The sequence below is a fragment of the Pseudorasbora parva genome, chromosome 17, assembly GCF_024679245.1.
Source record: "Pseudorasbora parva isolate DD20220531a chromosome 17, ASM2467924v1, whole genome shotgun sequence".
Taxonomy (NCBI): domain Eukaryota; kingdom Metazoa; phylum Chordata; class Actinopteri; order Cypriniformes; family Gobionidae; genus Pseudorasbora; species Pseudorasbora parva.
In genome coordinates, this window is record NC_090188.1 from 29,809,868 (window position 1) to 29,834,123 (window position 24,256).

At 41.7% G+C, this 24,256-nt stretch overlaps 1 protein-coding gene across 3 annotated transcripts in view; it reads left to right on the top strand.

Annotated features, from left to right (window-relative positions):
• Positions 1-24,256, top strand: part of LOC137045021 (collagen alpha-1(XIX) chain) — a 305,351-nt gene that overhangs the window by 19,140 nt on the left and 261,955 nt on the right. For all 3 annotated transcript variants that reach the window (XM_067421446.1, XM_067421447.1, XM_067421448.1), the window contains exons 7-9: positions 187-267; positions 11,282-11,401; positions 11,779-11,841. In XM_067421446.1, the coding sequence (XP_067277547.1) occupies positions 187-267; positions 11,282-11,401; positions 11,779-11,841 (264 nt within the window). The remainder of the gene's footprint in view (positions 1-186; positions 268-11,281; positions 11,402-11,778; positions 11,842-24,256) is intronic.

The following is a 24,256-nucleotide window of genomic DNA, read 5'->3' on the forward strand; positions in this document are numbered from 1 at the left end:
GGGACAGTTAGTGAATGTGAAAGCTCCTTCAAACGATGGTGGAAACCCCTTATAGAATAAAGGAACTTCACTAAATTCAATTCTGAACCTTGTGCAGGTCAAAATTGAATAAGGTTGACTGCGACTCTGTTGTATTTGTTTATCAGTTACCTGTGTTCATGACATAATGTCAATTTAAATTTACAGATTGAGCTTCAGGAGATTCTGATTTTCTGTGATGCTAGAATAGCCGACCTGGACAGATGCTGTGATTCTCCTGGAGTTACGGTAAGATGTTCAGGTTTATGGTGCGTTCGCATTGGGTATAGTTCTAGGAACTTGGTTATAGGAACTAACCGCTAGGATGATTCCCCAAGAACTAAACGTTCCCCTAGGACTATTTTCCTGGTTGCATTCGCACTGGCCTTAGGAACTCTGAAGTGACATAAGCCTCGCTTGTTGTTGTGACTTTTATTCTGACGGTGCTGAGAACGCTAGATCCTGAGCACACAGCTCTCACATTCTAGTCTTCATTAGTTTACAATCTGTTCAACAGTCTGTCTAATACGTTATTATATAGAAATGTTATACAAAGAAAGTAGACAGCATATGAAAAATATGTGTTTGTTGTGTGGTTGATGCATAATGTCGCTAGCTGAGCAGAAATACATAATCACGTTTCACATGGACCCCTCAAAGCCATGTTGGATTTTGTCCTTAGCGTAAAGGTTGAGAAGTCCGTCTATCATTATTTTCCATGTTTGTGGAGTAAATATATAGGCTATAATCTCTGTGTGGAAATGGCTTTTTTTAATGGTGGTTGCTGGTGTTTCACGTGCGTTCGGCCAATCACCGTACGCTTACGTCACTGGTAGTTCCTATTGTGCTGGGTTAGACCCTACTCTGACGTAGGAGCTAATTTAGTTCTTCCCCCAAAAGGCGTTCCTAGACCTAAAATCTTTCCCAGTTCCTGCTGTGTGAACATGCCAAAAAGAGTACTTCTGCCATTAGTTGTGCAACAGCCTCTCATGATACAGACCATATGATACTTCCTAGCCAACTAAATCCCACCCCAAAATTTTTGCACTAAACGTAAAAGCTTGACATATTCATAAAATGAAATCTGAACAGGCCAGTCACATTTTAACACCGCTTTTGAATAACATTTATTCTTTCAGGTAATGTTTGAAAGATTGAAATTTCTCTTTGTTTTATCTGTTGTGGTATTTTTCAAAAGCTCTGTTCCAAAATCACATGAGATATTTATATAGAGAGCTTCCAAGGGCTCATGTGATGGTTTGTTTGAGAAGTTGACTAAAGTTTTGCAGTTTTACATTTACATTTATTATTTTTACAGACAATTTCATCCAAAGTGATAGCCTGACAAGCCAGACCCACATCAAGATGTTTGGTCTGGAAACTCTGTCTTTCAAACTCGCTCTGCACGCGATTGGATAGCGCTACAACCAACCAGAGCAACGTGAAGCGGAGCTAGTTGACAGATTAAACTTTCGCCGTATCCTGTCAGCAAAACTCCGAACACATTCCCTTCTTAAGAATGATCTCAGTGCCATTCTCTGTTCTTTTCTCAGAGAAAAGCTTAACTCCAAGTCTTCCAGAGTCATGGTCAAAGCCGTTTCGAAAGGCCGCCGTTCGCCAGCTTCTTTGTTTACAATTAGCACATAACTCTGCCGTTATTACGTTAAGCCCGCCGACCGACTCTATACACAATGTGATTGGACTGACCAGAGTTTTCCCAGCTCAGAAGTCTATTGAGACATGCTAGACTACACTCGCAGCAAAATAGATTTGCTGCTGCTAAGGTGCGTCTAGATTTCAAGGCTACCAAAGTGACATGCAATTGTCATCTTAAAGAGGCAATACAGAAGTGATAGAAATACAAAGTTTCAGCCAGAGCTCTTGATCATATAAATTAGAATAGGGAAATATTTATATAATTAAAGGGATAGTTCACACTAAAATGAAAATTAAGTCATTAATTTAGGCACAAAAGAATCACAGACAGGTCCCATGTGAGACATGCCATATATTCCAAGAGTTTTGGGAGTATACGATAGGGTTTAGGGTAAAACTAACCAACATTTGTATGTTTTTAATAAAATTCTTAACCTTGGACAGTTTTTTTTTAAACGTCCCGCTCACACTTGTCCATAAAATGGCAGTGATTAGCAACCAGCTTCATGCTTTTTCAAAATGACAAATGATCCCATGCTACACATGGCATATATTCCATATTCCAAGTGTTCTGAGGGTATATGATAGGGTTTAAAGAAAAACAAACTGCTCGACTGCATGACATGAGGATTCAATAGACTCCATTTGAGCCCCAGTTCTCTCCGAAAAAAGATTATCCAGAAAAAAAGTTGTGATAAAAAATAATAATACAAATAGTTCAACATTTGAACTTTTGAGAAAAACGGTGAGAAAAACATTTGAATAAGATTTGGGGGGTAGCGGATGCTTGCAGTTCCTGCCTGAAGATGAAGGGGGGGCAGGGGCGGAGCCTACACCCTGATGTATGGACAGGGACTGACCTGGTGGTGGGGAGGATGGTGGTGAACGCCGGCGTAAGTATCTGCGAACGTAGTGATGGGTGGGAACAGAACTTATATATTATAGGAGACAAATAATGATTGGCTAGATAATTAGTGAATTACGGGACATTGGAGTCTGCCAGGTAGAACTATGCTAGAGCTTCCATTTATTGTGTTCACGGAGGTCGGGTCTGCTGATGTTTGATCTGGGGATTTCTAGCCATTGTATTTCATGATTTCTCAAGAATAATAAAAACTTGTGTGCTTTTTCTGGGAAAGAGTCTTATGAACTCTCAAGTAGTGCAGCCGTGGACAGAAAACCAAAGACCAAGGTCAAGAATTTCATTAAAAACATAAACATTTTGGTTTGTTTTTCCCTAAACCCTATCGTATACCCCCAAAACTCTTGGAATATATGGCATGTTTCGCATGGGGATTGCAGGGGGAATGCAGGGGGAATGCCCTGTCTGTGACACTTTTGTGCCTAAATTAATGACTTAATTTTAAGATGAACTATCCCTTTAAGTGCTCATGGAAGAGAAGAGTTTTCAGCTGATTCTTGCAAATTGTCAGGGATTTGGCTGTCTGGATAGGGTTTGAAAGGTCATTCTACCAGCGAGAAATGATTTTGTGATTTTGTGCCTCTCTGTGATGGTACCACAAGGCGCCGCTCATTTACCGACCACAGGTTCCTGGAGGGTACGTTGACTTGTAAGAGAGAGTAGAGGTAGGAAGAGCCGAATCCTGTGGTCGTTCTATAGGCACCAATCAATGTCTTGGACTTGATCCAAGCTGCATCCGGAAGCCAGTGCAAAGAGATAAACAGCAGTGGGCTTTTGTGATTCGTTGCCTCAGATTTTGCTATAAAGAATGCATTCTACCTTTTGAAACGGTCTTAAAATGCTGCCTACATAGGCAATGAAATAGGTTTTGGAACAGAGTCACAGCAATTTCCATGCATTGTTATTGGACTGAATGTTTTCAACGTGGACAAATCCCTTGAGGGGGCATCCGTTAAGCTCGGGTTGCTCCGGTCAATCATTTCTGATTAATTAAAGGGAACATACTGTCTTAAACGATTGGATTAGAGAAAATCCACATCCCTGCTCAATGTTGTAATTGGTACATGGTTTTTACATCGGTGTGCTAATCCCTCTTCTCAATGTTTGGGATAATGTTTCCTTAACGTTTTCCACATGGAAGTGGAATGGTCCAAGTGGCTTACAGGGTCGGTCATGTAATCAGGCAACACTTCCGATCGCCTAGGGCGCCCTCTCTTTAGGGGCCACAGTTTAATTCAATTTTAATTCAGAGTCGGTTTTATTGGGGTAAGGGTCTGGGGAATATTAAGAATCCAGTTATGATTTCCTTCATGGCTCTATTAACAATTATTTTAGCGCATTGAAGAAGAAAAACAATACAATTGCCAAATTATTAGATAATATTTAAATAATAGTGTTTAATTTTTTAAAACATAAACAATTTAAGTTTTGAAAAGTTTGAGGTTAATAAGATTTTTTGAAAGAAATATATAGTGTTATTCTGCAAGAATGTATTATAGACATTTAAATGTTACAAGATATTCCTAAATTAGCATATTAGAATGACTTCTGAAGGATCATGTGACACTGAAGCCTGGAGTAATGATGCTGAACATTCAGCTTTATCATCACAGGAGTAAATTACATTTTAAATTATATTAAATTAAAAAAAGTTCTATAAAATTGTATAAATTGTGTAAAATGATTTTTTTAAATGTTTTTGAAAGAAGTATGTTATGCTCACCAAGGCTGCATTTTTAAAACCACACACACAACTACAGTATTTTAGTAAAAAAAAATAAAATAAATAAAAATGCAGCAGCCTTGGTGAGCATAAAATACTTCTTTCAAAAACATTGTAAAAATCATATTGACCCAAAACGTCTCAGGTTACGTATGTAACCCTAGTTCCCTGAGGGAACGAGACGCTGCGTCGAAACGCTGTGAGAACGCCTCTGCGTTAATGCGTCGTGAAGCGCCTGTAGAACCATTCCCTCGGAAAAAAGATCGATCGTCGGCGTGATGACGTCATCGACCGGAAGCTATAAAACGTCCGTGAAAACAAACAGGAACTAACTTCTGATAAAGCCTGAAGTAAGTGATCACGGACACGCCGGGAGTATGGCAGAGCGACGCAGCGTCTCGTTCCCTCAGGGAACTAGGGTTACATACGTAACCTGAGACGTTCCCTTTCGGGGAACTCGAGCTGCGTCGAAACGCTGTGAGAACGCTTATACCCACATCGCCATAGGACCAAGTGTCTCGTATGTGTGAAGCCGAAGCGCACACGGTTACGAGAGAACCTGTGCCCCTACTGTAGATGCCAGGTCTAGCTCGTAGAACCTGACGAAGGTAGAAGGAGACGACCATCCGGCCGCGTTACATATATCATGGAGGGAAGCCCCCGACAAAAGTGCTTTAGAAGCAGCCATACCCCTGGTAGAATGTGCCCGGACAGCCAAAGGAGATGGCTGCCCGGCAGCTTCATAAGCAAGTGAAATGGCCTCGGCCACCCACTTGCTCATCCTCTGCTTGGATACAGGAGCCCCCTTCTTAGGGGGTCCGAAGCAAACAAACAATTGTTCAGTTTTTCTCCACAGGGCAGCTCTGTGGACATAAGTATCCAGTGCCCTCACCGGACACAGCAGATTTAATCTTTCCTGGTCTGACGTCAAGAATGGAGGAGGACAGAAGGCTTGTAGAGTGATGGGGCCCCGTGGGCTCGTAGGAACCTTGGGGACATAACCCGGCCTGGGATGCAGAAATGCTTTCACCATCCCAGGCGCGAACTCTAGACATGAGGGCCCTACTGACAGGGACTGAATATCTCCTATCCTTTTAAGAGATGAAATGGCCAAAAGGAAGATAGTTTTCAGGGTGAGGAACTTATCCGAAACCTCCTCCAAAGGTTCGAACGGAGGTCCGGACAAGCCCCTCAAAACAATGGCCAAGTCCCATGCCGGGACCCTCGAGTGCATAACTGGCCTCAACCTTAATGTGCCACGAAGGAAGCGTGTAATTAGAGGGTGTCTTCCCAAAGACACTCCACTGCAAGGGACGTGGACAGCGCCCAAGGCCGCCACGTACACCTTAAGTGTGGAGGGGGTCAACCCTGCAGAGAACCTTTCCTGCAGGAACTCCAGCACTGTACCAACCGGGCAGTTAACTGGATCCCACTGGCGTTCTCTGCACCAAGCTGAGAAAAGTCTCCATTTCAAAGCGTACAGCTTCCTCGTGGACGGAGCTCTGGAGTGTAGGATGGTCTCTACGACCTCGGCCGAGAGACCCTCCTCTATGAGCCTAGCCCCCTCAGAGGCCAGGCCCACAGTTTCCACATCTCCGGGCGTGGGTGCAGGAATCTCCCGCCCGCCTGAGAGAGTAGATCCCTCCTGGTCGGAATCTCCATCGGAGAGCCTTCCAGGAGAGATATCAGGTCCGAAAACCATACTCGGGTCGGCCAGTTCGGGGCCACTAGGAGTACCTGGGCCCCGTCCCGGCGTACCCTCTCCAGAACTCCTGGAAGCAGAACAATCGGGGGGAAGGCGTACAGAGGCAGCCTCGGCCACTCCTGTACCATGGCATCCAGCCCCAGCGGAGCCGGATGGGTCAGAGAAAACCACCGCGGGCAGTGAGAGTTCTCTGCTGAAGCGAACAGGTCTATCTCTGCTTTCCCATAAACCTTCCATAGGAGCTCCACCACCTCTGGGTGGAGTCTCCATTCCCCGGGCCTCGGCCCCTGTCTCGACAGGTTGTCTGCTTCCTGGTTTAGGGCCCCCGGGATATATACTGCCTTGATTGACAGCAATTTCCCTTGGGCCCACAGGAGGATCCGATGTGCCAATTTGTCCAACGGACGAGACCTCAGACCCCCCTGGTGATTTATATAGGCCACCACGGACGTGTTGTCTGTTCTGACTAGTACGTGGTGGCCCCTGAGGTCGGGCAGGAACTGTTTCAATGCAAGAAACACTGCGAGCATCTCTAGCCGATTTATGTGCCAGTGCGGCTGATGTTCCTGCCATAGACCCTGGGATGAGCGACCACTCATGGTCGCCCCCCAGCCCGTGAGGGAGGCGTCTGTCGTTAGCGTTACGCGACGAACATGAGCCCCCAACACGGGACCCTGAGATAAAAACCCCGGGTTTTTCCACATGACCAGAGCACGTAGGCATCGCCGCGTGACTTTGATCGTGCGGAGCGGATTTCCCCTCGGGGAGAACCCTTGTGTTTTGAGCCACCACTGCAGTGGCCTCATGTACAGTAGGCCAAGAGGTATCACGTTGGACGCTGCTGCCATGAGACCTAACAGTTTCTGGAACTGTTTCACAGTGACGGCTCGGCCTAGCTTCTGTTCTTTGGCGGCTGCCAGGATCGACGCTATGCGTGTTGGCGATAATTGCGCCCGCATAATTATCGAGTCCCAGTTCACACCTAGAAAAGTGGTTCTCTGAGCCGGAGAAAGCACACTCTTCTTGGCGTTCAGCCTCAACCCCAGCTTCGACATATGGGCGAGAACAGCATCTCGATGCTGAACCGCCATCTGCTCTGTATTCGCTAGAATCAGCCAGTCGTCGATGTAGTTCAGTATGCGGATGCCCTGAAGACGCAGCGGCGCCAGAGCTGCATCCACACACTTGGTGAACGTGCGGGGTGACAGTGCTAGACCGAAGGGAAGTACACGATATTGGTATGCCTCTCCCCCGAAGGCAAACCTCAGGAACTTCCTGTGATGTGGACGGATGGAGACATGAAAATACGCATCTATGAGGTCTATGGTGACAAACCAATCCTCCGATCTGACCTGCGCTACAATCTGTCTGAGTGTAAGCATCTTGAATTTGAGCTTGGCCACCGAGCGATTCAATAGCCGCAGATCTAATATCGGGCGTAAGCCCCCATCCTTCTTCGGCACGATGAAGTAACGGCTGTAAAAGCCAGACTCCCTGCTGGGAGGGGAAACCCTCTCTATAGCCCCTTTTTGCAGGAGTGTCTCTACTTCCTGTGCCATTACCAGAGCCTGCTCCGGGCCCACCACTGTAGGTAGGACACCGCAGAAAGGAGGTGGCCGACTTCTGAATTGAATGGCATACCCCTTTTCTACTATCTGCAGGACCCACTGAGATATATTTGATAGACGTTTCCATTCGTCTAGAAAATCTACTAAGGGAACCAGCCTCTCGAGGCTGGCCTCTGGTGTATTTTGAGCAACAAGCACAGTGCCCTGAAGCGGCGGACCGGCAGGGAACAACTGACTTGACTGCTCGGGGACCCCCCGAAGGGGGTGCGGACCACCCTCGGGTGGCCCGCGGAGACCGACTGCGCCCCGGCATTGCGGCAGGGTTGGCAGCGCGGCCCCCCGAGGGTGCCGTAGGGAAACGGGTACCGTAGGCAGGGGTAAGCACCGCTTCCCTACGGGGGGAACCACCCTCAGCGTCCTGACGCTTCTGGCGTCAGGAACGCTTCGACGAAGCCTTCTTGGCGATCAGGACTGTCCGCAGATCAGCCCTGCCCCTCGAAGGCTTCGTCTGAGAGCGCCGCCCCTGGTCCCCGCGCTGAGGGGGAGCCCGAGCGGCGACGCTCTGCTTTTGTTGTGCCCTGTGAGCTGAGCTCGTACTCGGCTTGGGCTGCCTGATGTCAGCGGCAGCCCCAGGGACCTGGACTCGGAGAGGGAGAAACTGCTTCAGCGCCGCAGCTTGTTTCTTTGACTCCTGGAACCTCTCGGTGACAGTGTGTACTGCGTCACCGAAGAGGCCACCAGGAGACAGCGGCGCGTCGAGCAGAAAGCTCTTCTCCCTCTCTTTGATTTCGGTGGGGTTGAGCCATAAATGTCTCTCCGTAGCCACCAATGCTGCCATCGAGCGGCCAACACATCTGGCCGTCTCTTTGGTGGCCCGGAGAGTTATATCAGCTGCTGTTCTAAGCTCATTTATGACATCACCCCCCACTTCATCGCGTCCATCTAGGTCCCTAAGCAGGTCAGCCTGATAAGCCTGCATAATTGCCATGGTGTGAAGGCATGCAGCAGCCTGACCTGCCGCCGAGTACGCTTTGCCCACCAGTGCCGACGTTGTTTTCAATGGTCTGGTGGGCAAAGTCGGGGCCTTTAGGGACGATGCCGAGGAAGGCGAGAGATGGCTCGCAAGCGTCTCTTCTACCTTTGGCATCGCCCCATAACCGTAGTGTTTCAGCCCAATGATGTTACTATAGACCGTAGTCTGAGGGCTGAACACACGGTAAGATGCCGGTCTCTTCCATGATGTTGCCACCTCGGTGTGCAAATCATGGAAGAATGGCAGGCCCCGCCGCTGAGGTTCTAAAGCGCGAGCGGGCAGGAATCTTTCGTCTAATTTACTAGAACGTCTCTTTCCTGCCTCAGATCTTTCTACGGGCCAGTCGATGTTTAATCTGGCCACGGCTCGCGTTAGAACCTCAACGAGCTCATCACTCGCAGGGGACTGAAGTGGCGAATCTTCAGTCGCGATGCTCTCAACGTCCACCTCCTCGGAGCTGGATAGTTGGAGCACCGGCGGCTCTCTCGGGGGGGAAGAAACCGCAATGCGTGCTTCCAAGCCCCGAGAAGAACCGCTGGATGGAGCGGGTGAGGGCAGAGATAAGGCAGCGCCCGTCTCAAACCCCTCCGCAACATCCAATTGTGAACCCCACGACTGCAGCCTCCGCTCTGCCTCGGCAGCAGCGGGACCAGAGCCGCGGGGAACACGAGCCGAGGCACCCTCCTCGAAGAGTGCCCGGCGGGAGCGCAGCGTTCTCAGTGGCATACGCTCACAGTGCTCGCAAGCAGCCCCCTCGAGGGCTGCCTGGGCATGCTGCGCTCCCAAGCAGGCAACACAAAGAGAGTGTGTATCCCCACTCGTGATGTAGCGTGGGCAGGGATGAACACACCTCTTAAAGTTACTGCTTTCGCTCGCCATTTCTCTATCTATTTTATTTTCTCTTTTTTGTAAAATATATATGGAATATTTAACAAAGGGTGGAAAAACTCTTTCAATAGACAGACAAAAACACCAAATAGACAGACAGGTTCACACAGATCGCTTACTGAAGGCACAGAAGCTAGTTCCTGTTTGTTTTCACGGACGTTTTATAGCTTCCGGTCGATGACGTCATCACGCCGACGATCGATCTTTTTTCCGAGGGAATGGTTCTACAGGCGCTTCACGACGCATTAACGCAGAGGCGTTCTCACAGCGTTTCGACGCAGCTCGAGTTCCCCGAAAGGGAACTTTATAACCGTAGTTTATTTTTTTTTGCAATTATTGACACTTTTTTAGTCTTTTTTAGAGCTAAAATAAGTGTACTATTAAATGAAATAAATGTATTAAATAACAGTAATTCATTAAAAAGATCTGGCTCTTGATAGTCATTTGTTTGGGAATCTTTGGAGCCCCTAAAGGGACATGCTGAAGGAAAAAAAAATATGAGATGGGAGGAAAACTTATTTGTTAATGCTTTTGTCTTTTTGTGTTCCCAGGAGAAACTTCCCAAACACAAAAGCTTTGAGAGTGAATGCAAAGTTTCTTGGGGAATGAACACATTTTATGAGGGGAATGCAAAGTTTCTCAGAGGAGCAAAAAATATATAAAAAATGCCACACATTATAATATATATATATAATGTATGTGTGAGAGAAACCAAAAGCATAAACTTTCCTCCCATCTCATATATTTTCCACACAGTGTACCTTCAAACTCTCAGACTCTATGGACTATATGGTTTTGAGTCGCTAAAAAACGTGTCAATAAAATGATCATTCAGGTTGGCTAAATGGTCTGTTGGCAATTCATTCCTAATGATTCAGTTCTTTTTTTTAAAAACTTAATAGTTTGAGTGGTTTCTCATTAAACCAAATACTTCAGGAGACAGAGCCTACAATACATACAGTATCAAGCGTATAGCGCTCAACCAAAAATGAAAATTGTCATTATTTACTCTCCCTCAAGTTGTTCCAAACCTGCATGAATGCCTTTCTTCTGCTGAACACAAAGGAAGATATTTGGAAGAATGTTTGTATATAAGCAGATTTTGAGCCCCATTGACTACCATAGTATTTTTTTTCCCTACCATGGTAGTCAATCAATGTAATAGTCCTCCTTCATCACCAGCTCCTCCTCTCGTCAGTAAGGATTTGGCATTCTGATTACTCCTGAATGAGACTAAATTCCCAAATTAGATTGTACATTTTAATATTGACATTTATGCTATCTGCAACCCTACAGGGGTTTGACTGCTCTTCATGCTTTTATCCATGCTAGACTGCATGGATGCGCAGGGAGTTCTTGCCAAGAACTTGGCCATAACAGAACCATACCACCAATCTAAAACTATATGCTAATTGTCTATCATTGACGATAGTGGTCCTGACAGAAATATTCATTATGCACTCTTTAATGTTGCACAGTAATACTGAAGAAAATATACAAATGTGGTTCTCAAATGAATCACAATTGAACTCAAGCACATTGATATTTAGATTTTACAGCACCAAATGATATATTTAGCATAACACATTTTGCCAGTGTTATGCATTTCAGAAGAAGATGCATATGCATGCACTATGCATGAATACTAATGCAGAAAATCCCGCATATATCCCATTCAAAGCATATAATTGATTATCTTGGTCTACGTGTGAATAATTTAACACAGTTTCATGTATTTCCTTTTTTTTTTTTATATATATCTTACCAGTGTGAACCTGTAGTAACCCACAACCCCACAGCGGCCCCAATGGTCACAGGATACCTCCACAGAATGCTGTCCATGCCAGCTCAGCTCCCCACCGACCGCTGCCACTGTCCCACTCTGAAGGTAAAGTTAAACCATGAAAGCATTCTTAAAATGAGCCAGTTAGCACTCCAGAGGTAATGCCACATGCAAAATGAATGGCCAATTAAAGCACATTTATGCCAGTCCGTATACTTGGATGACAGCCAGAGGCAGAAATAAAAGCTTATTAGAAGCAATTTAGCACAAATAAGGGGGTGTTTGGGCACAGACATGCACTTCATCAGCGGGTGATGCTCAGCTAATCTCTTCTGAAGTACAAAGAGCCAGAGTTCAGGCTAGGACTCCTCTCTGAATTTTGATCACAGTGTTTTAGACCTGATACAGAGAGCCGATTTAGCATAATAACATTGCATAATGTTAATATTGTATGTTAATGCAACGTATGTGTATTTGAAAAGGGGGATCAAGGGCTTCCGGTTTTGGCAGGACATTCTGGACAAAAGGGAGATAAAGGAGACATGGTAAGGAATGGGTTTCATCCATCACACATTGATTTTTTTTCTTCTTCTTCTAAATAACACAAAATTGATCGGGTCCTTGTTCAGTGACATTTAATAGATTTTTCTTTTAAAGCTACACTGTGTTATATTTTTCCCCATCTAGCGGTGTAAAGGTATATGACCATCCAGTAAATCTAGTTTCTGTTCCTCTCAACTCCGATTTCGTTTTAACTCCTACGGTGGCCGATTTAGTCCAAGATTAACATGGCTTCCAGTTCTACCTCCTCCATGAGTGCCATCGAGTGTTAAAACACGAAAGGCGAAGCTTGAATTTACGGGTATGTCCCTCTTTGGCTAATGTACTTTTAAGATGGAGGGGCAACATGGCAACCAGCATTCGAACCCCTCACCCGTATGTATTTTCAATCGTACTTATGAGAATACTTTATTACTTGAAAGAAGTAAATATACATTAATGAGCACATATATTTTTGAAAGAACTAAGTATTTTTAGCTAAGAATAAACTAAAATGGTTACACAGTGTAGCTTTAAAAGACATGACAGAGTGCATGTGGATTGAGTTTCACAATCTCTGATTTTCAGTAAAAGTTTCTTTATGCAGTTTTCTTGCCATTATTATAAAATGTGTGGTATACTTTAGTTCATTAAGTTTTCTTTGAAGTTGTTATTATTATCCCAACATGAAGCGGTTTTTGGGTTCTCTGTGAAGTGTTAAGGATCTTGGCAGTAAATAGACATGTTCCCTTTCTTGTGTCACTTAGAGATTGCAGCCGCTGCAAGAATGATTGGAATGCATATAAATGAACAGCTGATGATGTGTTAGTTAAGGACAAATGGTCTTTAAGGGCATTAGTCTAATTAGTGTGTTGTGTTTTGGAATAGAGACGTTACTTGACAAGAAGCGCTTTCTTAGTTTGAAATGGGAAATTGAGAATACCTTTTGGGAACATGCAGCCAATAAATCGCACTCCTATAGGACTAACTTCTGAGAAATGTTGCTTTACTTTGTACATAATTAATGCGGCTGCTGCCAAAATTGTTGTTTTTTTGTTTTCAAATCCAGTAGGAAATGAGACTACAGTTTTTCTATTGATCTTTTTTTTAATTTATCCTGCACACCACAGTCACACTACTGTAGCCTGTGTTGCAAATGTAATTGTTGACTATGTATAGGATATTTGTCAGACAAATGTCTGCTCAATTAATCGCTCTGTTAAACAAAAAGGCTTCTTTTGTAACTTGCATTAGGTGTTAATTGACACCTGGAGTTTGTTACATCGTTACATTTTGTGTCTCTTTCGGATGTCACATTTTTCAGTGATTGAATCCTCAAATGACTGTCCAGTGTCAAACTAAATGTTTTTTTATCGAATATGATGCAGTATTTTCTCACTCTAATAGAACACATGATGTGTAATTACTTTTGGAACAAGAATATGACCTTTTGTGGTTGCTCTTTATTTTAAAGGGTTAGTTTACCCAAAAATGAAAATTATTTCATTACCAACGACAATTTTCATTTTTTTGGGTGAACTAACCCTTTAAGATGATGTACAGTACCTGTAGTTACATTGTACTTATTTAAATAAGTATTGAGTAATATTAATTTACTACATGTGCTTACTATAGGCTTTGTTTATGGTTAGTTACTTGTAATTATGCATCATTTACTGTTATTACTATAGTATGTACATGTGGTAACGTGTTACTGTCACCTTAAAATAAACTTTAACCCACTTTGTTAATAGCACATACAGTATTGAATTTGTGATGCATTTCCCAGATTGTAGCTTGTTTTCCATTACATATTTATGCAAAACTTTTGTTTAAAAAAAACAATATTTTCTAGATGTCGATTAAAAAACTTGAGAAATGACACCGTTTTTATTTACAGATGTTATGCGACTAAACAGTTTTTTTTTCCTCTTGCGATTAGTCATTCAAAAACATGTTGGTAGGTTTACATATATATTGCAGCTACCGCATTAGCCATTATTTTTCTGCTTTGAGGTCTTGAGGAATTGTGGCATTTTCTTTATTCTTTAGAATCCAGTTGTTATGATTCCTGTCTTGTCTTCCCCTTGTCTTGTCTTGGACTTCTGTTATTTCCTTTTTTTACTGCATGTTGTGTAGTCCTTTGTAGTTTTTCTTGTTGATTAGTTTTTAATTGATTCAGGTGTGGCGGCCATCTTGGCTTAAGACTCAGGCATGGCGGCCAGGATGGGATAAGACTCGCCCTGTCCTGGTCGTCCTTCAGCCAAGATGGCTGTCACACCTGAATTTTAAGCCAAGAATAAGAATAAAGAACCCATCTTTTGTCCAGGTGACCTGTAAATGCAAAAAAAAAAAAACCCAAAAACATTTACATTGCAATTTTGTGAAATATTCCTTTTTTGAATTGCCTGAAAAACCACCTCAAGCGTAAAACCTTTTTTGCGATATATGGGAGGTTTTGCATAATCGACATGTTTCCATTGAGCACCACAATTTAAATTTGCACAATTTGAAGGGTAATGGAAATGCAGCCATAGTATCAGAGCTGTGAATGTAATATTTTACATGAAGGCGCCTGCTGAAGGTGAAAGTTAATTTTATTGCTTTCTAGGTGCCTCTATGCTTGATAAAATCATTGTTTTGGCTACTGGAATCCCAAATATTGTTGCAGTATACGGGCAGATAATTGGATAATTCAGCATTTCATGACTCTCTGGGCTATTGTTTTCTTTTGTGGATCGTTATACTGTAGATGTGCATACTCGGGTTCTCAAGTTGTCATGGCTGGAATGCTACATAGCTCCTGTGGAATAAGTGGACAATCCCATGGGATATTCTAGGATCGGGTTTAGCGCTTGTTGGAGACTCAGATCTCCATTTCCAGTAGTTTGAAGTCAATAGGTCATCACAGGGAATTTTGTCTTCCATTGTCCTATTTTAGAATGAAACACCCTTGCATATCTGCCTCTGACTTTCGTCTAGTCACAGTAGGGCGGTCATTAATCAGCGCTCAGTGTCAGAAATGTCAGGGCACACTTAATTTGTTGTCCCCTGTTCATGGTAGTATTAGACGAAGGGACATTGTCAATCTACTAAAGCATTTTATTGGCCAAAGAAATTATATAGACTTCAGTGAAAAAGTCATTTTAGGAGTATTCTTAAATTTGACTTTGATTATGTGGAGGACATTCAGACACGTATTCTGTTGCCATTTTCTCACTCAAGTCAAATATTCTTGCAGTATACTCAGTCTGGACACATTCAGAGCTCACAAATATGGACTAAAAGACACAAACATTCACTTTTTAATTACATGAGGTCTTTATTTTGTTAGCGGTTATTGTCTAGTATCAATTTTTCAAACAATTTGTCTTATGGTTGTTGTCTTGTCTTGCTGTTCGCTCATTAATCAACATTCATTGTCAAAATAGTCTGGACACACTTAATTTGTTGGCCAAGAAATTCTAATGAATTTCTGTCCAAGCTCATTTTAATGACTTATTTCCCCTCATTAAATGCCTTTTCTTTCCTCTGACATATTTTCTGCTGATCTAGCCAATAGCTTTTGTTTCTATTTGCTAATGCTAGTCAGTTTCAGCTGGTGTAATTTCATTGTACAAAACATTTGCATGGGCCCCTGTAAAATGTTTGTTATTTTTGGTTATTTTTATGTGTCTAAGTGTGTCATCTTTTAGTAGTGTGCTGGCATATCATTGGCCTAATAAACATAAACTAAAAGCCACAAAACTTTGAATTAAACTCATAATACAAAAGCTCATGAGATTCTAAGCCCCAGGTTTCAGAGGTTGCTTAAGCCAAAAGGCTCATCTCCAGCACTGGGAGAAGATTTGTGCATTTTTGCAGTGCGGGAATTCATGGATGTTGGAAACTGAAAACGCATTACAGATAAACGAAGCACATGCATTTCACGGCTGGCAGTATTTTCGGCATCTCCCGCTGACTCTGTTCTCTTATTGCTTCCTCAAAGAGAAACATTTGAATATCATAGACATGCAAGCTGGTATCAAACGGACGTTTCAAGCTTTGTGTTGGCGATGTAATTTGTCAACGACTCACAATTTGTTTAGTTTTTTATTTAAGAAAAGACATTCACAGTTATAGAGGCAAGGAGGCTAGGAGGGTGCATGCATATGTATTAGAGCACAGGCTAGATTTACTGCAGCACAGTGAATGGAAAAGGGGGAAAAAAATCTTATATTTATAGACTGCATGTGAACCTATTCACTTACTAAAGTGTCTATTTTGAATTGCCTGATAGTATTTTTTTTTCAATATATTGAATTGCTTGGAGTCTTGTCTGCCATTCCTGTGTGCTAAAGGGCCTGTGTTTAGCTTTTTTGCAAGTATACTGTATGCAAAAATCCAATTGTGTTTATATATGTTTCAAACTAAGTATTAATTAATATGGTTAAAGCTGCACTATGTAATTTTTCCATCCGCTAGAGGACGCCTTTTCAAAACTAAGGTGTAGTTTGATGACACCAAGTTTGAGCTCAGAATCTTAGGACATGTGGTTTTTACCTTACGACCGGGAGAAAAGAGTCGGGATAGGACTCAGGCAGAAATCATGTTCATGGATGTGATTATTAACGTTACTGTAGGATGAAGCAGAGCAGGACCGAGTGTTGATGGAGCTGAGCAAGGCAGCTGGAGCGATTGTTGCCGAACACATGGCTCGCGTGCAGCGTGACTTTTATTATGACGGGACACAGTTGTGGGCGCCAATTCCGCTTTTCCGGTCATGAGTATGAGGTAACACTGCTTTATTTATCATATTAGGTACATTTACGTGTGTTTAAAATTAAGTTATGGCGTTACTCTGTGCGTTCGCTCAGCGGCTGCTGTGACGCTTGTTGCGGAAACCGAGGGTAATGCAGATATGACGCAATTGACAGACGACTTCCTCAGATGTCCCGGCTCCTTGTTTAAAATAGCAATTTTCTCACAATTTACAAATAGTTGGAAACATTTTGGATATTTTACTGCAAAAATACTACATTGCACCTTTAAAGAGGGGGTGAAACACTCAGTTTCAGTCAGTGTCATGTCAATCTTGAGTACCTATAGAGTAGCATTGCATCCTGCATATCTCCGAAAAGTCTTTATTTTTTTAATAATTATATAAGAAAGATGTGCTGTTCCGAGTCTTTCCGAAAAAAGCAGAGCGGGTGGGGTCGTATCGTGTGAGCGGAGCTAAAGAATGACGTGTGCGCACCGCTGTTATTGGGTTGAGTGCGTCGTAAAGCTGTGTCATCCCTAACAGCGGGAAAAACTTTATTCAAAATAAAAATATGGCTTTTAATCAGATACAGCCATACATCTATGATCCGGAATCAGACCCAGAGGAAGTTGAACAGGAGCAGCAGCAAAAACGACTAGAGCAGGACGTCTCTATGTGGTACAAGTTATACACTAACTATATAATATGCTTAGCGGCTTGTGTTATTTACATATTTATACTTGAATTATATCGTCGTATTTTTGTCTTTGAAGGTGTACATTTGGGAAGTGCAGTTGTGCACGTGCGTGTGTGTGTTTACGCGTGGTTTGTGTAGACAATTGTAACGTTATTAAGCGGACTGGTTTTGCACGGCAGGCTAAGTTAGTGTTTACATAGAAAGACACGGAATAGTAGCACATTTGAATGAAGAAGCGTGCTTATTTAGTTCAACATATTTCCCCCCTCTTTGTGTATTGTTGTTTGGAGTGCTTTTACAATACACAAACATAAAGTTACACATATAGTGGCTAGCTAAACAAATGTACACGCACTACACATCGCATGCTCCATTGATCAATTAACTATACGTGATCATGTTTGGGCTACTTGATGAGCATAGGCAAAAACACATACATTTGAAGCAGTCTAACTCACCGCCCGCGGTTCTAACGTTGGGACCTTTATCGTTGGGACTGCTCCATCCTTCAGCATTAGGAGATTGGAAAATCCGGCGTCGAACTGGGCCTTGTTTATGAAACAGTCGGCACCAAAATGCAGTGAACAGATATAAACATTCGCGCAACTCAGTTGCTGATCAGGAAAAGCAAATTCCATCCACTGTTGCCTTACCGCGAGGTTTTTGGGGAATCTGTGCAGGACTGTCTTGGTCTGGCAACCAAAAACGCACTTTTTTGGTGACATTGTTAGTTGTGCACATCACCTGTGCAGCGCATCCTACAAGCCAGCGCTTTGATGGGCGTAGCCTGTTACTTTCGCTCTCTCCCTCTCTCTCTCACGCTCTTCCGGTAGAATTGTCCGTAAGGCCCATACAAGGAAATTCCGCCCCCATTAACGTCAAAGTGGACGCATGATCGCAAAAAACTTGCCGAAACTTATGACTAACCGGAAGTAGTATTTTTGACAAAGAAATACTCCCATCAAACCTCCACCTTAACGTTTGAAACTTTGTCCATGTTTAGTATGGGATTCCAAGTCTTTAACAGTGTAAAAAGATCAGTATGCATGAAACAGCATTTCACCCCCCCTTTAAATGAAGCATTATATATATAAACCAGCCAATTAGTGTAATATGTTGTAATACTGCTAACCAACATGATTTGATGCACTGACAAAACATGGTCATGATAGCCAACTGTTTAATAGATGTATTAGTGAGGTTTATTGAAACAGAAAGAAAAAAAAGGGTATAAAACGCTGCCGATCTGCAAGGTAGTGTTACAGCTATTACAGCGTTCTGAGCTATTAAGCTCACCGAATGTCACCCAAAGGTTAATTGCAGTGACCTACACAAGAACCCCTTTTGTGGATCACTTCGAACGTGTCTCTCAAAAGAGTTTGTAGTCTACCCAGCGATGAAAATTGCCAGTCGCAATCGTGTTTCATGGATTGAGTGAAGTGGGATTAATTGCATGAGGAGTTCTGTTCAGCCCGAACCAGCATTTCTAGATCCTTAATACTAGCCGATGCACAACACGTCCAAAATGCAATTACCTGGGCTGGTTTTGTTGTTATGGAGATGTACTTTCTAAGCACACTGCCTCTCTAAGAGCTCTCTCTCTCTCCCTGTAATCCAATATTAAACTGGGAACCAAAACGACATGAGTGATTTTTGGGCAGCAAACCTGAATTCAGGGGCCACTGGCATGACTGAATTATTTATGAACTGGAGTAGTTGTTTTAATGGCCTTGCGATTCATTAAAGCTTACTCAATATTATTCTTTGTAAACGGATTAAAATCGAAGGAATTTCAAGGTTAGTTCTAGGTGAAGTTGACAGCACGAGTCTAGTTTGATTGATAGACCCCATGCCTTAATAACAAAACAGGACGTTTTTTATTTTTTATATTTTTGCCCTCCACCAGTTAATTTATTTGTGTGTGCTGCACATTTCAGTGAAAAACTTCCACTGTACAAAAAAAACCAACAACTCAACCCCTACCTGGCCAATTTCAGTTCTGGTGGGCCTCTGCCCTGAGGAGTGTATTTGATTTTGATTAGGGTTTCGAAGATTTTAAGATTGATTTGGGCCTGATTTGCAACCCCCAACTATCTGGGGTTTGTGAACCGATTCAAGGCTTCTCTGGCATTTTTGTCCAAAAAATCCTCAATTGTACTGTCATTTAGGTTATTTTAATGCTTCTGACTGTGTCAGAGCCCGCATGATCCCAAATCATAGATGTCAACATTTTTGGATATTTATGACTTTTGATCGGGCTGATGTGAAACCAGCGATAGCCAATGAGAGCGAGCAAGTCTGGAAGTCGCATGCTTCTTTAGCTGAAACTTGGCAGCCACAAACATACCATGAAAGGTGGAGTATTGCGAAAGATCACCCATATTCTTTTTTTCTCCTTACTACGCAAGGAGAACCAGCTGACGATGTTGACTGTCCTCCATTTGTTTTTCTTCTCATGTCATGTGAGATCTCGTCTCACTGTGAAAATGTTACTACAATTGACAGGCGTGTGTGGTCTCACGGTCCGGACAAATCTACTAGTTTGTGCATTTGGAGGTAGGATAATGCTAAAAATCGGTTGAAACTGCCCTTATGTCTGTGGTCCCTTTTATAATCGGTTAAGATTTGAAAATCGTCTAGTGTGTCTCAGGCCTTAGGCAGCTGAATTGTCTCGCTAACTTATCAGGCAATGACTTTGTAGGCAGCATTTTGACACAAAGCTGCCTTTCAAAACTAATTTCGGACAAACTTCTGAGACGGCCTAATAGTTTAATGATCTGCAGCAAAATTGAGCGAGCTTTGGTGATGATGAAGCAAATATTTAATTACTACAATCATAATTTCTCAATATATAAAAGAACATCAGAAGTGGATAATGTTGATCAAAAACCTCAACTTACATTTACACACAAACTGACCACCAACTGCAACTTTCAGGCACCATCAACGATCACACAATGGAACGCACAGGATTGTGGGATATCAAAGGCAGCGAAGGATACCTCTGAGCTGCCTTAAAGGAAGTGTATGTAAGATTGTGGCCAAAACTGGTACTGCAATCACTTTCCCCTCTCCCTGACTCGAGGTTGCCAGATAGTCTGCAGGAACGTTTAGCTGCAGCTATGGTAACTAGAGCAGATCTGGCAACCCGGACGCCGAAACACTACTAACTTTGTGATTGGTCGATGGGTGGAGCTTCAGGCCAAAACACAACATGACAACATCAACATCAGTTGAGGGCTGCAACAACAACTTTTAAATGACAATATCCTGACTGGACTACTGTTGTCAGTGATATAAGTATTTGAAATGAACATGATTTCTTAATGTCTAGTGACATATCAGGGCCATTTTATGATTATTTTAAATACATTTCTTGCATACAGTTCCTTTAAAATTATTCAGATCTAGGTATCTTAGGAGACAGGAAATTGAGTTAAAATTGGATTCTGACGTACCTTGATGCCTCCTACCTTGGAATGTGTCCTCCAAAGCCTAGACCTAGACAGTTGTCTTTGGTTTTTATACTTTTTAATTATTATTATTAAGCAAAGATGAAAGGACTGTTGTATTAAAGATTTACTTATTTGTTTGTCTTTATTTTGTCTTTATTTATATTTGTATTTATATTTTTTATTTATACTTTTTTTTTAAATTGGTCCCTAGTCAATTACAAGTTAAGACAATATCCCAAAACTCTGGCATGCTTAGATTATCCCTGCTCTTCTACACATGTACTACACATGGACCACAGACTTGCAGGAGTTTTACTCTATTAACCTTGACTCTAATGTTCTCCGGCACGTCAAACAAGGTTACTGTGGGTCTTGAGCTTGTAGCCTCCCAATTATCGAGTAATATTATCCAACTCTGCAGCTGCTGGCCAGAGTGCTACAAAGTGCCCCAGACAGCTGTAATGGTGCAGGGCACTATAGACCTCAAAATCCACTGCTTAATGTGTCAATATGGGATTGTCCACCAACATGCCCATCTGCCATGCCTTCTCCAGGGGAATGCAGTAGAAGACAGACTGGCTGTTACACCGGGAGAGAAGATATGGCAGTTTGAGTGGCATCACTGTGGTGGATGTTAATGGAGGCTTTCAACTGTCAAAAAGAATGTGCAAAACTTGTACCTTTAGGGATACAACAGCGGCCATTGGGGCAGTACCCTTAAAAAGACATCGCTGTACCTTTTTTTTAAACTCTAAATGTTTCATAATAGTATTTTTAAGGTATATTGGTACTACTATGCATCTTTTAAGGGTAAAAAAAGGTACAAAGATGTAATTTTAAGGGTACTGCCCCAGTGACAAGCTGTTATACCCCTAAAGGTACAAGTTTTGCACTTTTTTTTTTCTGATAGTGTTGCCACACTAATATATTTCTATTATTTCAGTGTGCTTGAGAAATCATTAGTCTGTCATTAGTCTCTTTCTAATATCTTCATGGGCAATAATGGGACCATAATCTACAAACCGCACTGTTAGACTTTTAGCATAATATCAGCATATCATAAACCCTTTTTGGAGAATGATGCAGAAATTGCAAAAGCATTCCTGTGAATTTCACTGTACTGCGTGACAGGTGGTAAATGTAGCCTGATGTTTCTCTGCAGATGTTATGAATATCTCTCATGCAACTTTGGTATTACAAAAACAAGTGAGCTCTATCACCCAGTAGGATTAGATGAAACCTCTTGCTGGAAGTTGCCGAAGTATTGACACTAGCCACTTTAGTGGTGGCTAGAAGTTTTAGTGTGATTTCACCTCAAAGCTCTTCCAAAACTTAGTGAGCCACATATATAGACAGTATTTTAAGGCATCGTATTTCTATCAACACTGCCTTTAAAAAATACCTTATTTTTTCTTTTCTTTTTAAAAAAACCCAAAATCCTTCACATATGGCATTTGCAGTGAGACACATTTATTGTAAATAATTTACTCAAGCATGTTTTTATTTATTTATTAAAAATATATAATCTTGTATACCTTGTAATCTTAAATCAATAACTTCCCCTCCCTCTTGCAGCGAATTCCCTTCCCTGATGACGTCCCTTACAAAAAAGGAGTATACTTCAAGTAAATTTTATGAAGTTATTTTAAGTTATTTTTATGTAGTAAGTATACTCATATCAATGTGTACTTGTAAGTCTATTTCAATACTGCTTGGGACTAAATTGGCCCATTTTCAGTATATAAAAGTATATATTTGTGTCATATAAGTTTAACAGTAGTAAACTTTAAGTGCATAACTAGGTTTCTCGATTGTACTGCATCTGTACTAAGCATAGTTTACTATTTTAATACAATTTGTAAATTTGTATTAGTTTATGAAAGTTTACTTTGTAGTGTAGGCTAGTAAACTAGTTTAGTAGTTTTTGCTGGAAGTATACTTGTAAATTTTAAAGTGAACTTAAAACTAGTGAACATTATACTTATAGTTGAATATCTATATATATTTTTTGCACTTTCAGTATACTACTGGTAATGTAGATAGATATCAACTTAAATGTAGATATCAAATTTTTATACTTGAAATATACCTTTAACTGTACTTTAATTTTAACAGACATGTTATTATACTTTCGTGCATCATTTTTTTTTAATCAACACTCGAATGTGGTTAAGTTATACTTTCATAAAGAAAGGCAACATTTTAAACAAAAAAGTTGGGAGAAGATTCTATCAATACCTCCAAAGCTTCACAGTTGTTTCCTTTTCTTGGGTTCAACATTTCATTCAGTAATATTAGGCAGTTTTGATTTACAAGCTGTTTAATGTTTGATCATCATGTTATTTTACATCTTTTATGGCCCTGTCCCAAATGGCACACTTCATGTGCACGTTCGGTCTTGTGTTCTTACAATGGCCGCTGTTTGTGCGTGTCCGTTAAGTCCACAAGACTGTAGGGTGTTCCATTCGTCGTTTAAGCTTAAAGAAGGGTGCTCGTGAGCGCCCCCCTTTGCGGCTGCCATGTGCCCTTGATGCACACTTCAGCTGAGCCTGCTAGTTTGCAAGCTACGCAGAGGACTTTTACCCGGCAGTCAAAGCAACATTTAGTAGTGAATATGCGGACTCAGAGGAAGACAGAGGGTTTAGGGTGCCATTTGGGACTAGACCAGGTAAACCCAGCCTGATCTGCCGTCGATTTGATTTCGTCCTGCAACTCTGGAAACCTGTACATTAATTTATACTGCTTCTGCTACACTTTTGCTTTTTACCAATCACAAACTGGCTTATCTACCTGGCGCACTATTGGTGGGTTTAACATGATGACGGATAAAGAAGGGTCCGTTGATCACACCTCTTGTGGTCTGATTGGTTGTAAGACAATCCAATTGAATACAGAGTCATTTGAACTATGGTCTTTTATCACGCCTCTTGTGCAGTACATGGCAGACTCCCCAGACCAATGTTCAAATTTAGATTGAGCTTGGTCTGGTGACAACCAGACACATTTGGGACAGGGCCTATCACTTGTTTCAGCTTCTTCTTTTCCTGTATTTTGATCCTGATATTTTGTACTAAAAGATGAGCCATAGAGCCAGATACCATATAACAGTGAAAACATAGATTCAGGGAGTCAGAAAAATTTAGGAAAAAAGTTAAGTAAATTTTAAGGAAATTCCTATGTACACTGCCAGTGGACTAGCCTACACAAAAATTCAGATACACAGAATTAGGACATGTTTTATATAAATATTCTAATCAATATTTTCAAACAATGGAAGTTTAATAAGATGTTTAATGTTTGTAAAACTATACAAAAATATAGAATATATAGCCACTCAATCAAAAGATTAAACACAATTACAAACCAAGTATACTTAATTATACTTATATAAGTATATCTCGACCAAACATAGTACATAAAAAGTAGGCCGAAAGGAAAATAATGTATTGTAATAATGTATTTTATTTATGAAAAAAAAGAAAAACTGACTTAAAAATGGACTACTTTACCAAATATTTAATTTGTTT